Source organism: Channa argus, chromosome 15, assembly GCF_033026475.1.
Source record: "Channa argus isolate prfri chromosome 15, Channa argus male v1.0, whole genome shotgun sequence".
NCBI classification, from domain to species: Eukaryota; Metazoa; Chordata; class Actinopteri; order Anabantiformes; family Channidae; genus Channa; species Channa argus.
In genome coordinates, this window is record NC_090211.1 from 3,968,164 (window position 1) to 3,983,345 (window position 15,182).

Below are 15,182 nucleotides of genomic sequence, written 5' to 3' on the forward strand. Positions count from 1 at the left end.
TCCAACACAGTATTATCCAGGACCATGATATGTATATAAAGGTTTTCTGTACCATACAGTATATGTACCCTCAGATCAATTCATGAATCTGTACGCTCAGAGGAGGTAGTATTTAACTGGGATTTATTCCCTTCAAACATGATCAAATACTTAACATCAGTAGTCAAGATCAACAGTGTTTTTGCTAAATGTATTGTGTACACCCATACTCATTCAGTATGCTTCATATAGCAGTCAATTTAAGGCATGCACAGGCACAAAAAGAGTCCAGTGGCAGGAGTTAGCAATCAATAGTAAGAGAAGGACATAATGAATTCAGCTCACAGTCTACTCATGCATACAGCATCCCCCCACTTTGCCATTTAAAAAAATGCAAGCAGGAGGCAGGTTATACTGAGCATTACAAACATTACTGTGTATATACAAAAGAGATGCAGAGAATGAGAATAGACATATTAAAAGACACAAAGATAGGTACTCAGGGCTGCAAAGGTGTATCTAAGAAAGTAAATAAACAAAATGGATAAAAAAGAAAATAAGATATAAAAGAAAATGACAAATGACACAATCATATGAAACAGAAGATTATTGTTTCCTTCTGTCAGGAGCCACTAAAACTTGAAAAATACCAGTATATAGTACTGCAAGTACAGCTGACTGTTTGAAATGAGAAGTTCTATTGAAGATTTTCAGTAAGCAAACAGAGCAAAGGTTTTATAAGCTCATATTTTATACAGTATTTACAGCTATATGTGATGCTGGACTAATCTTTTATTTGACAGTTGTAAATATGTATATTGCAATAATTGTATCTATGATGATCTTACTTTGAACTTTCACTTCTCATTTTTCCCCATTTTGAGGGAGTAACACGTGCCTGAAAGAAACTAATATTTTACATCTTTAAGGGATGTCAAACGAAAAGAATTTGGCAAAATCTAAAGAATATCAACATCTCTCTGTCAAATCAAATAAATTTTAATTTACAGGCAAACATAACAAATCACTAATCTACCTCAATGAACTACTGTCCAAACTCAGGGCAAAACAATTTTATAACCTTGTAGGTAATTTACAATCTTCATTTTGTAGGCTGCAGAATTAATTTAATGTACTTAGCTCTCTGTCTCTGTCACTGAGTGACGATTTAACATCATTTGTAAGCAGTTTTTTTTCCACGAGGCCAGTAATTAGCCTTATCCGTATCTCTGGCTTTTCAATTTGCAATGAGAACAACAATAATAATCATTTATACAACATTGACATTAGTTTCTATGACTTTTGAATTTAAACAGGTCATTACAGATTTATTGTATTTTCTGATGGTAAATTGATTTTATGAATTTCATTTGGACAGTGTCTTCTCCCCAATAATAGGGACTTTACAGGAATATTTTAAAATATCATGAGATTTTTGTGCTAATTAAAATAAAATGTTTCCAGTACTTAGAGTTAACCCCTTTTTTGGGCAGTTTTTTTTAAATATAGATAGACAGATATATACTCTGTAGGAAGTTTTCTATTTACAGAAGTTGTGCCAGTTGGATTAGAGATGAACAACTGTACCGATTTGAGGAACTGTGTTTACAAAAGAATTAATATCATAATTGCAATGTATGTGGGAGTCTCCAATAGTAACACAATAAACCATAGCACAAAAGGATTAACAGTCAGTTCAACTCATGTGAAATGTGAGGCACACTTGACAAAACTCTGTAGGCAACTCTGAGAAGTCGCACAATCAAATTCCATACATTACTGTGTGAGTACAGTACCTACAGCCAAAATCAGAAAAGCTAGCATTCATACTGAAATCAAGCTGGAACCGTTTTTTTGCATAATGTCAACAGTAAACAGGCATGCTACATACAGTACAGGAGTGGGTGGAGTGAAGAAGGGAGTGGGATGGAAGTGACCTCATGCAGCGTGAATGTCGTATCACAGTTATTGTAATTGCTTGTTTCCAGCTCATAAATGGGATTTATGTTAACATCAGAATCATAAATATACTTGACTGGAAGAAAGCCCCGATATGTCTGAGAATTATGTTTTCCTATGTGGATCAGTGGATAATCATTGTTTGATCTAACTTAAATTTTAAGGTGTTTCATTGAGGATGTGAACGCTTAGAACTCGATCGGTCCACTATCCTCCTCATATGACGTTCACGTTGCATTACAGGACCTATCATTCCTCCTTCACCTCTAAGTCTGACCTCACCTCTTTGCAGAGGCGCCAACTGACTGGTGCAAATGAGTCCCTGCTTTAAGCCTTACAGCCACATTTTATCTTCACAGCAGTGACATCTTCTACAAAAACCCGTGGTTCATGTACATTTCTAACCCCAGGTTAACTGTGGGTCATTACCTCCATGACAATGCAAAGTTTAAAAGGGAATATATTAAATAGGTGGGCAATTTCTCATACTATTTATTTACAAGGTGCTACTCAGTCAGCTCTGTAAATGAGGCTACAGTCTTATGTAAAAGCATTCTGTAATAAATACTGTAAACATGCACAGGTTATAGGAGATGAAGGGCTGATTGAGTTTCATAATAATATATCAGCCCCTGAAACAAAGTGGACAAAGTGTGTTAGAGTTTACACTTCAATACAGGGATCGGCTAAAACAGAGCAGACACACACACACACACACACACACACACACACACACACACACACAGGTGTTTGGCACACTATCATACTGTAGCTCTGTGAAAATGCTGACTAAACTAGGTGGAGGTGAGCTCCAAGACAGTGTAAAAATCTATCTGTTGCTCGGCCAGTAATCACTATATGCTGCCACATTGTAGCCAGAGATATGTCAAAATTACCTTATTCCAGTTAGATTTCTCTTAAACAAGTTACAGGTCTGGATTTTTCCTTCAACAGGAACAAAAGTAAAGATTTTAAAGTTTGGTAAATGACCAATGCCATTACGGAGCCTGACAGCAGCACAGCTCCACTGTGCTTCACACTTTATTTACTGTAGGTTTCATCAGACAAATTTTGCTGCTTCATCACAAACCATTATATATTGTGGGGCAGATTGATAAAGCTGTGTCCCAACTGCACAGTGCACAGTGATTCTAAGCACATTCTAATTATCAGATAAATAACAGGAATTGCAGAAAAGAGCCGTCTCCTAAAAACTTACTCAGAAATGAAAAAGTGTTTATTTTAGAGGGATCGAGCAATAATGATAAAGGAGCTGAGGTTTCCAAAACAAATGAAATTCAAATAAAGGCCAGAGCCATTACACAAGCATAATAAAGAATTGTTAGTGTATCAAAAATAAATGTGATCCGTCTCGGGTCAGAGCATGTTGTGGGAACCTGAACACTCAGAGCGAAGATCTCTGGTGTAAATGTAACCTTTATCACCTAAATTAATAGAGGGCTTTGAGATCACAGAGGAAGGAATCAAACTGCCCATCACTTTATGTCCATTAGGGAGAAAAAGCTGCACCTTCTGTGGTCAGAGAGAATAATTAAATATGTCTGGATCAGTGGGACTCAACTGGAATCGGTTACAAGCACAGAGCTGCACTCAGACGTCGAGACGACCACAACTCAGTCCACAACACACATTTTCAACACACATTCTCTGCCTCACACACAGCCTTGTTCTCTCTGGCATATCAGGACTTTATTATTCTTTCAAGTCTCTGATTGTCTTAGTTTCTAAACTTTACCAAAACACACATTCGATGTCATGAAGTGTTGAACCTACTTTTAGAACATCCATGTTATGTCCCATATGTTATAAAACCTCAAAATGTGGGATATTACAAAACCCTGACCAATAGTGTATGACATGCAGCATCCCCACAGCACCCAAGCTGGCGATGAGATTGTGTGGTCATTGCCTTACACTGCTAAGATATATATAAGTTCAGATTTCTGTTGATAGCAGCTTTTAACAAACACCAGTTCTCACAGGTCAAGACTGAGAAGCCAGCTGAGTTATAGAAAACTGATGTGAAATAAGAACTGCCAGGTTCAGGTTCTGTTCCAGAGGTCAGGAAACTGACAGCCCCACTGACAGTTGTAACAATGCTGAGGATACTAGAGTTTTATGGAAAAAAAAAATTATATCTTTTGGAGAAGTTTAGCAGCCTTTAAATAATCGTATTTCCAATAAGCCCTGTTTAAATGATGTGAGCATTACCACCTTTTAGGAGCTTTTTCTTCAAAGTTTTGTAGTTTTTCCAGAAAAACCAATGAAGAAAAAGAAAAACTGAATAAGCAGCCAGTGGAACAGACTTTGGTCTCTGTTATGTGACCACTGGGGCAGCAGCAGCAGCAGCGTTGGCATATCTACCTCTGTGTTTGTATGCGTGCACAATAAACACAATCACTCCATTTGTCTTTTACATCTTTGCTTCATGGTGAAACCAGCAGCAGCACCTCCAGTTTTAGTTGAACTAAGTCGAAGAAGTTTTTATATTTTGGCATCAAAAAAGTGAAAGCCTCATCCCTCAGTTCATTCTGCTGCTGGACCTGGGGCATGAAGATTAATTTAGAGATGAGGTTAATCCCATTTCCATAGAGACAGATGCCCATTTCCATGACAACAGACACAATGTTCGTCGATGGGAGCAAATGCAGTAAGAGAAAGCAGTCTAAAGAAGAGATAAGCTGCTACTGCAGGATGAAGTGGACGTCTGGCGATCCATCCGTTTTCTCCTTCATATCCAGATTGGCCGTCAGAGTCAGGAGCGGATTCATTGGTTGTGTAGGAGGTAGAGTGTCAGGCAAATCATGCTTGTCGTCGTGCAGCAAGAAACAACAGCAAAGAACAGAAACTGAATTTTATATTGTTTTCCATTTTGGTGCAAGCGCTTGAGAAAAATAGTGCTTGTGAACAGGAGTGTGCGGTGTTGAGTAGATTTAGATGTTGTTGTGAAGTCGGTCTTGCCGCTGTATTTATCAGGATTTTAATATCACTGGATGGAGAAAAAAAAGAAAGAATGAAAGTGTTACAGTGTTTTAGATGGAGAGATACAGACAAAGGTTACTTACATCCCCAGTTGAGGGCGATGGCTGCGGTGATGATGGCGATGCCTCCCAAGATGGACACGACCGACAGAACCATTGCATTACGACCCAAACGGCGAGCTCCATCAATGTTACCTTGCTGAAAACTGTTGCGGGACTGAAGAGAAACAAAGGGTAAAGATGAGGAATCAAAAGTAAAACCATCCTGCACAAATCATCGCTCTAGACACACTTAGTGTTTCCAAATCTGGGCAACAAACTCTGATGGACTCTTTTTACTCCATCTGCTCAGCAGCAAATTACAGCCCAAAGAGTTATAGACTAGCCAGGACACAAGGGAGCATTTAGGAGCTAAACAGCCAAGTATTTCCTTCAGAAGGTTGTGGAGAAACATAATGGAATGACAGAGGCCTAAATAGTTTAGGTCTGTCTTTCATTACTGTATGAGGAGCATATAAACCTGCAGATAGAAAAAAACTTTCCTTTCAGTGGAGACGTTTGAATTATCTTATGCTATAGTTTCTACCTATGTTCTTCTCTTTATTTATATACAAATGTCCGAATGAACGTCGTACCATCACAGAGAAGGTGAGGGCTACAATGTTGATGGGCCACAGTGGGCAGAAGCAGGACAGGATGGCCAGGATCAGATAGTCTCTTGGCTTGGATCCATCCCCAACGGCCTCTGTGATTGCACTGGGCTGGCGTGTGAGCGAGGGCCTGGGTGAGCCCGCCGCCAACGAGCCGGACCGGCTGCCCAAACGAGCCCGACCATTGGCGTGGCCGCCTGGCTTAGCGTGCTGTTTGGGCGACACAGAGGGCGCTGTGGGAGTAGAGTCGACCATCACTGGACCGATACCGTTACCTGAAAGAGAAGAAGTCCAGACTGAAGGATGCGAAAGTGGCATGTTAAGGAGCTACTGACAGGATGTAGGAAAATGAGAAAGTCTTGAGAGATGAACAAATGCACTGTAGCCACCATAATCCCAAAATATAGAATCTCACCTTTAGTATAATGATGTAAATGGTGTGTGTTTAATTGTTATGGGACAACCGAGGTCATGGAGCTCAGACATACAAACTAATCCATTATCCACTATGTGTTTTAGAGTAACATATAACTATGGTGTCAACATTTTCATTTGTTTTTTTATTTTATCTCTTGACATCTAACAGGTGAGGTTTTGAAAAAAGTTGGTGCGCAAAACTGAACGGTCTCATTCTATTATGCTGTTTCAGTGCAAGTACTGATAACTGCTTTGTTTCAGTTTTCAAAAGGTTCCTGCCTTCATTCGAAAAACTACCTTCGTTGTAAGTTATAGAAAAGAATTGAAGAAATAGGGAATTTTTTTTACATTAAATAAAATAAATAATAATAAAAAACACAACAGAATAAAATTGTATGGCTGAAATGGCAAAAAGGTTGGAGCAGATAAAAAGCTTCCCTTTGAAACATTTCTGTTACTAAAAGAAGATAAGTGGAATGAGTGAGGAATCAAACAATGAACCCTCGTGAACAGGTACAACATGGGTGACTTAAGTATTTACTGGTCTCCATATTTTCACTGATCACTGTTAGATGGTCCATGGCATTTCCCTCCTCTGTTTGATTGGCCTCAGGAGCATCTGTTGGAGGGAGGGTTTGTTCCTCTGAGCTGGCGGGTTGAGAAGTTACTGCCGCTTGGTTGACTTCTCCTCCATCCTGCTGGGTGCTGACTGGCTGATCTGGCTGTTGGGACTCCTCCATAGTACTGGATTGCTGGGCTCCGCTGGGACTGGTGGCCATTTGAGGGTGCAGACAAACCTAAGTCTTGAAGAAAAAACGTCGAGGCGCCGTCTGAAAATAATGGGGAGGAAAAAACAGCTGTGGTGTGTTTTTCTATTTGTTACTTTAACAATTTATTTTGGACTTTCTGTGCCTCCCTCACCAGTTATTCATGCATCAGTAAACATGCAGGATGTTTTGAATATGGCAGACTAGAAATGTACAGTACATGAAAAGCTTTGCAAAACATAGATGCAATAAAATATGATCACTGAACACAAATAACTTTAAAACTAACTTCCATGATGCAATGAACAGATTTTAGTTTTTCGACTTAGACCCATATACATTGCCCTGGGGTGTAGAATTGAACTCCATGAACGCAATATCTTGACAAGTTAACAACATAACAATGAAGTGTTTGGTAATGAGATAATAATTTCACATGAATTACTAATGATGCAGGAGACATTTGGTCATAATTTTGCAATTCCAAGAAATTAAGATGTTCTAGCCAAAGTTTTGTCTGGAACTCTATTGTCAAAGAAGTTTTGTTTCATCCTCAAAGCTATAAATGTCAGAACATTTGCAGACAAATCCTCTTACAGACCTAATATAAAGGCTTCATATTCATCTTTATCTATACAAACTCTAAAAATTCCCAGCTCTTAGTGTTATGTAATGCTTCCACGTCATGTAAAAGAGCAGCCAGCAGCAGTGATCCCCATGAGATTTACTTTTCAGAACTCAGTTTAAAACAGATTTGTATTTTGTTTTTAATAATGCTTTTGTTTTCTATTTTAAATGAAGAGAAGGGAGAGTTATTCAGTTATATAAACAATTAAAACGCAGACTTCCCACAATATCGCAATATAGGCTATATTCAGATATGTTTGCTTTTCTGTGTAATAACTGCAGTGTTATTTAAAAGCTTGAGGGTGAGTCAGGAGGTTTGAGAAAGAATATTAAAACTGCAGCACTGGAATGAAGAACATTATTATGTTTGCTTTTACTTTGGTGTCAGAAACTGACTTGTCTTTGGATCCCGGCTGTCAGAACAAACTGAAGGTGCAGAGTACAAAGAGTATGTCCTCACATAATAACCGAAACAATAATAATAACTGGATTTCTTTGATACCAAAAACTAAGACGGGCTGAGATCTAAATGTCACATATTTATTTCTCCTATACTGACAGAAATTCAGTAGTTTTGATAGGTTTGACCTTAAAGAACACATGGAGTTGGCACTTACATACATGTACATGTATGTGTTCACTTGTACATGTTATACTTCTAGTACACTTTGAACATTGTGTGGTACAACTGAAAGCTTCTAAATGGACCTTGTGGTGAGACTATTTTGTCAAAAAGGGAAAAAAAGCACAGAATTGGGAAAGTACTGAAGCTAATGAGACATAATAAAAGTTAGAATGATACAATTATACAGACACTGACAACAAAATAACACAACTTGATTATCTTTACAAAAGAAAGAAGAAAGTTTTCATCACCTCAAGCACAAAATATTTACACTCCAGATCTATACAGTATATGTGGGTTGATAAGCTTCTTTGTTTATTCCTGTGACTCAACGGGTTCTTGCCGGCATCTGCTGAGGTTTCTGGCTCCTGGTCTTTTGTGTGGGTGGACATCAGCTCAGTCTGTTTTTGATTTAAGTCCCACTCATCATTGGTGGAGTTTAGTTAGACTCATAAAATCACTAAACGCCTAATTAAATTTGAAAAAGAATACAAAGTTCCAGCTACAGATAATAACAGAAAGAAAGTGATTGTGTAACTCGGAAAATGATAAGAGTTTAACATGTTGTAAGTCACCAAACCAACGTGAGTTCATGGAGGTGGACACCCCAACTGAGCTGTGACAGGACCCATCGGTACATAAAGGTTTGGTTCGTGCTCAAATAGAAATTCTCTATAAATAGAGAAATAAAAAGAGCACAAACTTGTGTGCGTCAAGTGTGGGTCTGGTTCAGCCACCACATCCTCAGGTTTGTGTCAAGGCTCGATCCATACTCTACATTTCACTAAAAACTGTTTTTCTGCAGTGGCCTAAATGCAGCTGCTCCACTGCAGCTCTTTTTATACCTCAGTCTGCCCATCTTCTATCTTTTCTACATAAATAAATGTCACTGCTTGATTAATTTTGCTCGTCTTTTACCATTATGGATGTGACGAATGCAAAGATTCATTGATCTGAGCGACAGCCAGCAGGACAAACGGCTCCTTGAAGAGCTGGTTTGGAGGGAAAGCTGAGTTGCAGCACCTTCACACTCAATATTGTAATGACCTGCCACGACTGGATTGATGAATTCTACTGTTTCTCCCCTGAGGACCACATGCGGCAGCTTGTGTAAAAGCTCTGTAAAAGCTGACAAATGCAAAGTCTTTTCTTACAGAGGTAACACTCTATATCACTGTCCGTGTCCTGATGCAGTGCATTTCTGAACAACCTGAGGGGCTTTGAGCTGCAGTGTAATTCAAAACGTGTGTAATTTGAAACAGTTTTTCAAAGGACCTCTAAAAATTTGGGATCCCTCCGTATTTTAGAGATGAGTGAGATTACTAGCTCGACAATTAATGCATCATTTTTTAAAACAAGGATGCTGTAAACTGCATATATTTGGTCCAAAGCTGTTTTTTTTCCAACAGCTCATTTTATCATTTACTCAGATTAGTGATACAGAAATATTTCTCAACTATCAAAATCTGTATATATACAGTATTTATAGATATTATATTGGGAATATTTTACTGAAAGCAAAGTTGTAAAAAGACACTGCCAGGTCACAAACCTTTAAATTTATGAAGCAGAAGTTAGCACTGGTCCTTAAAGTGAAACTTGACATAACTAGTCAAACTAGACAATTCCCTCAGAAACCTCAAGGTCCCTCTAATGCTGACAACTGTTTTGACAGATACTCAAATTAAGAAGACATTTTTCCTTTTGCTCAAATTATTTTATAAGACTTTTGTGATTATAGGTAACTGACATCTTCGATAGGTCTTCACCCAGTTGGTGATCAAAGTAGAAGAACAGATGTAACCAGTTTAGAGTCAAGCTGCAGACCATCTGGTCCACTGACCACCATGCTCGTTATGCCAAGGGATAGTTTTTGCATGTCCCCATCACTTTATTACAATCTACTGTAGTTTTATTGCAGCTGTTTCAGTTGTGGGTCGATGTCTCTATTAAGTTGTATTTGAACATCAGGTGCTACAACTGCCCTTCACCCCCTGGTTTTATGCCCTGGTGTTTGTCTCTCAGGCTACATACACAACCATGTATAGGATGTTGAGGGTCTCAACATTTTTTACCTACTCTAGTAAATATGCAAACAATATTGTCTATCAGAAAAAAAAGTCTACAAAACTTTACCTATAAATTAATTCATATGTTTGTCTTCACTATGGCCATCCTCCCTTCATCTTATTTAACTGACCATTGACAGTTCGTTTCTTTGAAACTTGGCCATTTTTTGTTGTTTCTGCATGTTTCTGAAATGTGTTCATACTAAATAACCTTAAATAATGGTGTATTGTTGATACCTGTATCTCAACTTTTGGCAGTTAACAGTTAAAAAAATCCCCAATCACGCATAAGTTTCATGATGTCTATGGTCACGTGCTAACTTTACTCTTTCGTTCATATAGACCTTTAGTGCTGAGTAAAGAATTGAATCACTGAAAGATCATTATAGGGTTAGGGGTCTAAACAGCCAACTCCCACAGCAATTAACCTGCTGTTGCTTTCGTTCTTTTTCAGTAAGTGGCAGGATTAATGTCAGCTGCATCGAGCTGCATTGGACACTTAGGAGTCAGGGGGGGGGGAAATTAGCAGGAAGAGACGCCCATTAAAGCCATCAGTGTCTGTTGTTTTTAGCTCTGCTGCTGCAGCAGCAGCAGCGTAATGACTCAATGCTTCGATAATGTTTATTTCATGCCCAGTTAGAGCATCAGTTGTCCGATGTACAGCCCGTTTATTAAATACCGGATGAGGGCTGGTCGTTGACATCCACCTCCATTTTATTTGCAGGTTTAGATTTTTGGTGTCTACCACATCATTGTAAGATGTTATCAGAACATATTTCTACTTTCCAGAGAAAAAATTGTCAGTATGCCAAGAATTTAAAGGTAAAATCTGCAGTAACTGAATATACTCAAACTTATTTTACAATAACTGGATTTCATATACTATAAATATTTTATTGTGGTGAGGCGCATCAAAGCCTCCTGTGACCCAGAATTAATAAAAAGCACTGGCAGCAGAGTTATTTAGTTCTGCAGGTTTTGATAGAGACTCCCCCTACTGACCAATCAGAAGTTTTCAGTTATATCTGCTTGATTGGTATGTTTTGGCAGAGCACCATACATAAGGGAAAGATGGGTGTCATGCAGGGCTAATGTCATTTGCATGTTGTAGCTCTAAATTTAATTAAAAAACATAAAAAGAACAAACAAACTAACAAAACAACGTAAAATTCTCAAAACTCTTTTTATCAGAACGACAAAATAATCATTAACATGTAAATATGTCACAGAATGTTTGTTAAACTACTGTAGGTTTTCTCATGTTAATTATTAAATACAGTCATGCAAAGTTTTTATTCCCCCATTTCGAAATAGCACAGTGTAAAAAGAAGAATTTTTTTCATCAACATATTTAACGCCTAATTAGTTATTACAAACGTTTAAACTTTAAAAATACTGAATGTACATTATTATTGTACTAGTTGCAGTTTCAACGTAAGGGGATACAAATGTAATTTTGCACATAGAGCTAATGTTATTTAATTATTAGAAGTAAGACAAACGGTCAAAGATAGTAATGAAAATAACAGTAACAAAATAATGAAAATTAAATCAGTGCAAAAGTTTGTTTCTAAATACATTTATTTTAAAGTAAGTTTTGCTGATGAAAAAAATTACGTTTTACTCATTTTGCCATTTCAAACTGTTTCTTTGCACATAACTGTATTTACAATATATATTTCAAATGGTTTCATGCTTTTATTTTTTCTTTTCACTACATTTGGTGTTTTGTTCTGTCTTTGAGAGACCGAAAAGTTTAAGTAAGGCATGCTCTTCTTACCAATTAGAGAAGTGACCCTATATGTCACATGCTGCTACGAACGTTTGACACAGTGTCAGTAATTGAGTTTGAATTGTGAAAATTGTATCTTTTTGCTTTCATTTTTCCTTTGAGTATAGGCATTAAAAAGAATTTCCACTCAATGAATGTCTATCCCTGTTTTGAAAAATGTTGTTCACTTTATTTCTGTCTTAGACCCCCAATGAATTAAGTCAGAAGTTCAGCTGTGCTATCATTTATGTAGTAGCATATGTCTAGATAATTTCAAACCTGTAGAGAATTCAATCGTTACGTTCTGACACAGGGTATTAATTGGATGAATATTTATTAATTATTATCAGAAAGTGTATAAAGCAGGTGACTGTCTCATCGCAGACCTGAGTTTGGCTACAAAATTCCATGTGTGGTTAAGTTCAGGAAACAAATGCACTTTGGTAAAGTTGAGCAAAAAATTGTGCTTTAGTTAATGGGTTAATACTGTAAACATGCTGCGCAATGAAGTGACTGTTTCTCTGTTTATGCTGGAGCAGAGTTTTTGTCTAAAATTAACCATTTAATATAACTCAAAGGGACATTTGAAACAACACAATTGATGGAAGCTGAAGCTGATCACATGCGAATCTGCGGTGGATTTACTGTCCTCAAGTACAGACCATTATCCTGCTGACTCTCATACTGACAGTCTGAGTGGATGTCTTGTCCCTCACAACTGTCACCTTAGCTGCATCACAACTTTGACTACAGAGCACATTTTGGAGGCAGCCATGTTACTGTAGCTCCAAACAGCACTGCAACAAAAAGTACAATCACCAATCAGTTGCTACTTTCAGCCTCTCAAATACAAACATGTCCTGCTTTTTCTGTTTTATACTTTTTTATTTTTTATTTTTTAAGTTACATGGGACTAATCAAACTGTGATGGATATTTACTAATTATTTTCGTTCTGTCAACGATTATTCAAAAATATAACAGGACGATTATTAAACAACTACAACCACATAGACCTTTAGCTGTAGTCATAAACCAGTTAAACTGCAAATCTGCATTCTATACTGAGTAGAATTTTAATAAACACCTGATTATTTCCTTTGAATCAATTGTCTCTTCGGCCAATAAACACAAAAGTCAGCAAATAAAAAAACATTACTTAGTAATTCTGTAATTTGCTAAATTTGCTGTTTGGGTGACATATATTTGTAAACGGGCTATTTATGTCTTTTGGACTGTTACTACAGTTTCTACTACAATAACAATGCATACAATCACAATCAATTGTCAATATAATATTGTGCTACCTTTTTCAATTCTTTTCACCACAGAACAAGGACATAATAATGATTCAAACTAACCAGCCTCTCTTAGGCTTTTCTAGAAAAATATCACTGAACCTACAACTATTATATGACTGTTCTTGTGAATTATTCCCACTTGTGTAGAAAAATCAAAGTAAAATCATGTGTAAACCATGAGAGCAATTTAGAAAACCCAATCTTCTATTTTATGCATATTAAAAACCCAATGATGTGTCTTGACAGGATTGCTGTTCCTCACACACAAATGAGGCACACACTAGGGAAACAAATGCACCAAATGCCTCAGCATCAAAGGCAGACAAAGAAAAGGGAAACATCCAGATGGAAGTGTGATGCAGCCGGAGCAGAGGGAAGGCGACACACCCACTGTGTTATTGTAGAAGCAGCACATGTTTTACACAGCTAACATGTAAAATAAACATTTTCTTACCACAGCAGCCGATCACTGATCTTTTACCTGGCCCTAGACCATGAGAAGCTGCAGACTGATGTCCATTTTGTCTCTGCAAGAGATACAAGAGGTACAATCCATTGATGTGAGACAAAGAAGGAGTGATAATAAAAAAAAAAATTCTGGGACACGATTCTGGATCAAACCCTCTGTAAAGTTTGTTTTTTAAATCGTGGATTAGCTCATTAGTATTTTCCTTGATTTGGTTTATAATTTTAATTTTGTGATCAAGCTGGAGTGTCACTGCAGCAGATCTGTCTCTTCTACTGCAAGAGGTAAAAAGGAAGGGAGGGGTGCTTTAAGAGAGAGTGTGTGTGTGTGTGTGTGTGTGTGTGTGCATGTATGTGTGAGATTCCGTGTTTGTGTGTGGGTGTGTGCATGTGTGTGCGTGTGTGTCTGTGTATGTGAGAGCAGGAGGTAGCACTTGCTCTGCAGTCGCTGCTTTCTTCTTCCTTTAGTGTGAAGCTGGCAGGAGGAGAAAAGTGTAGTGTCTGCTAAAGCTTTCACAATAAAAGTCTGGTGTAGTCCTCTGAGACTTTGGTGGAATTCATTGGTGAAAACAAATCTCAATGTTTGTTATATATTTAATACAATAAATGTTAGATAAACCAGAAACTCTAAAGATCTGTTTAAATGCAATTAGTATTGATTAAATTAAATGTAATGTGGTCTCTATGGCAACAACTGCAAGCTGACAGGCTCTCTGAAATTCATTGAGGACATTTCTGGAAGTGAGGTTTTTAGGTGCCTGGAATCTTTTTTGACCAGAATGTTTGCACAGGAGAAGGAGTGGCAACGAAAACTGGCAGGTGACAGAAAGCAGAGAATACAGTGGGTGAGGGACTTTTACCAAGGGAAAAGCTGGTGTTAGTTGCTTTTAAGCTTTTTGGTTTGGCAATGAAAAAGGGAAGCACAACTGTTTCAGAATGAGGTCGAGGCAGCTGTGGAGGAGGAGGGGTCCAACAGACCAGTATCAATAAGACAGAGAGGAGCTTGGACAAAGTAAGTACTGTACAAAGTACGCACTGTCACTGATGGTTATCAGTAGCGGGATGACCAGGTCCCACAGACAATTGCTGACAGCATCAGTACATAAATATTTGTCGAAATGTGAATCCTATCTTCTTTGTCAAAGAGGGATCTTCAGAATGGCAATTCATGGCTAAAATAGCTTTGGTTTTCTACTCACATTACTGGGACTACACCTTGGTCCAACAATGTGTTGTAGTCCGTTTATGCTCCACACTCACTGTGGGAGGAAACTTAAATAAGCACGAGTCAGTTATGAAAAGCTGAAGAGCAGTTGCCACAGAGGAGACAGAATAGTTTAGTGTTGGCCTATGGAGGTTATGTTCTGATGATTTGCAGGTCAGTCAGTACACAGATGATGCTGTTCACTAAAGGAGACAGAAGGACGTACCAGCACAGATGTAGTTAGGAAAGCATCAAGACGGCTTTGCTTGAGAGAGCAGATCTGTGGATTGCTGCTAAGGTACAGGTTGAATTCCGACCAACCCTGTCTGTGTATGATATTTTAAGCTC

The 15,182-nt window shown here is 37.9% G+C and overlaps 1 protein-coding gene across 3 annotated transcripts; it reads right to left on the reverse strand.

The window, feature by feature from the left end:
* Positions 1 to 106: 106 nt before the first annotated feature.
* Positions 107 to 14,064, reverse strand: LOC137099375 (proline-rich transmembrane protein 2). 3 transcript variants are annotated; one of them, XM_067476132.1, is made up of 5 exons: positions 13,620 to 14,064; positions 6,549 to 6,837; positions 5,576 to 5,865; positions 5,025 to 5,157; positions 107 to 4,766 (listed from the first exon to the last, which is right to left on the reverse strand). In XM_067476132.1, exons 2-5 carry the CDS (start codon positions 6,784 to 6,786, stop codon positions 4,762 to 4,764), a joined length of 666 nt encoding a protein of 221 aa, XP_067332233.1. In that variant the 5' UTR covers positions 6,787 to 6,837; positions 13,620 to 14,064; the 3' UTR covers positions 107 to 4,761. The 3 variants fall into 3 exon arrangements, with proteins under 3 accessions (XP_067332233.1, XP_067332230.1, XP_067332232.1); XM_067476129.1 differs by having other exon boundaries at positions 107 to 4,948; positions 13,620 to 14,054; XM_067476131.1 differs by lacking the exon at positions 13,620 to 14,064 and adding an exon at positions 12,529 to 13,020 and having other exon boundaries at positions 107 to 4,948.
* Between the last annotated feature and the right edge of the window lie 1,118 nt (positions 14,065 to 15,182).

Coding starts and splice junctions, on each gene's coding strand:
- LOC137099375 (XM_067476129.1), bottom strand. CDS start 6,786: ATGGCCACCAGTCCCAGCGGAGCCCAGCAATCCAGTACTATGGAGGAG. Junction 5,866..6,548: donor CAGTGAAAATATGGAGACCA/GTAAATACTTAA, acceptor CTTCTCTTTCAG/GTAACGGTATCGGTCCAGTG. Junction 5,158..5,575: donor CCCTCACCTTCTCTGTGATG/GTACGACGTTCA, acceptor GTTTCTCTTCAG/TCCCGCAACAGTTTTCAGCA.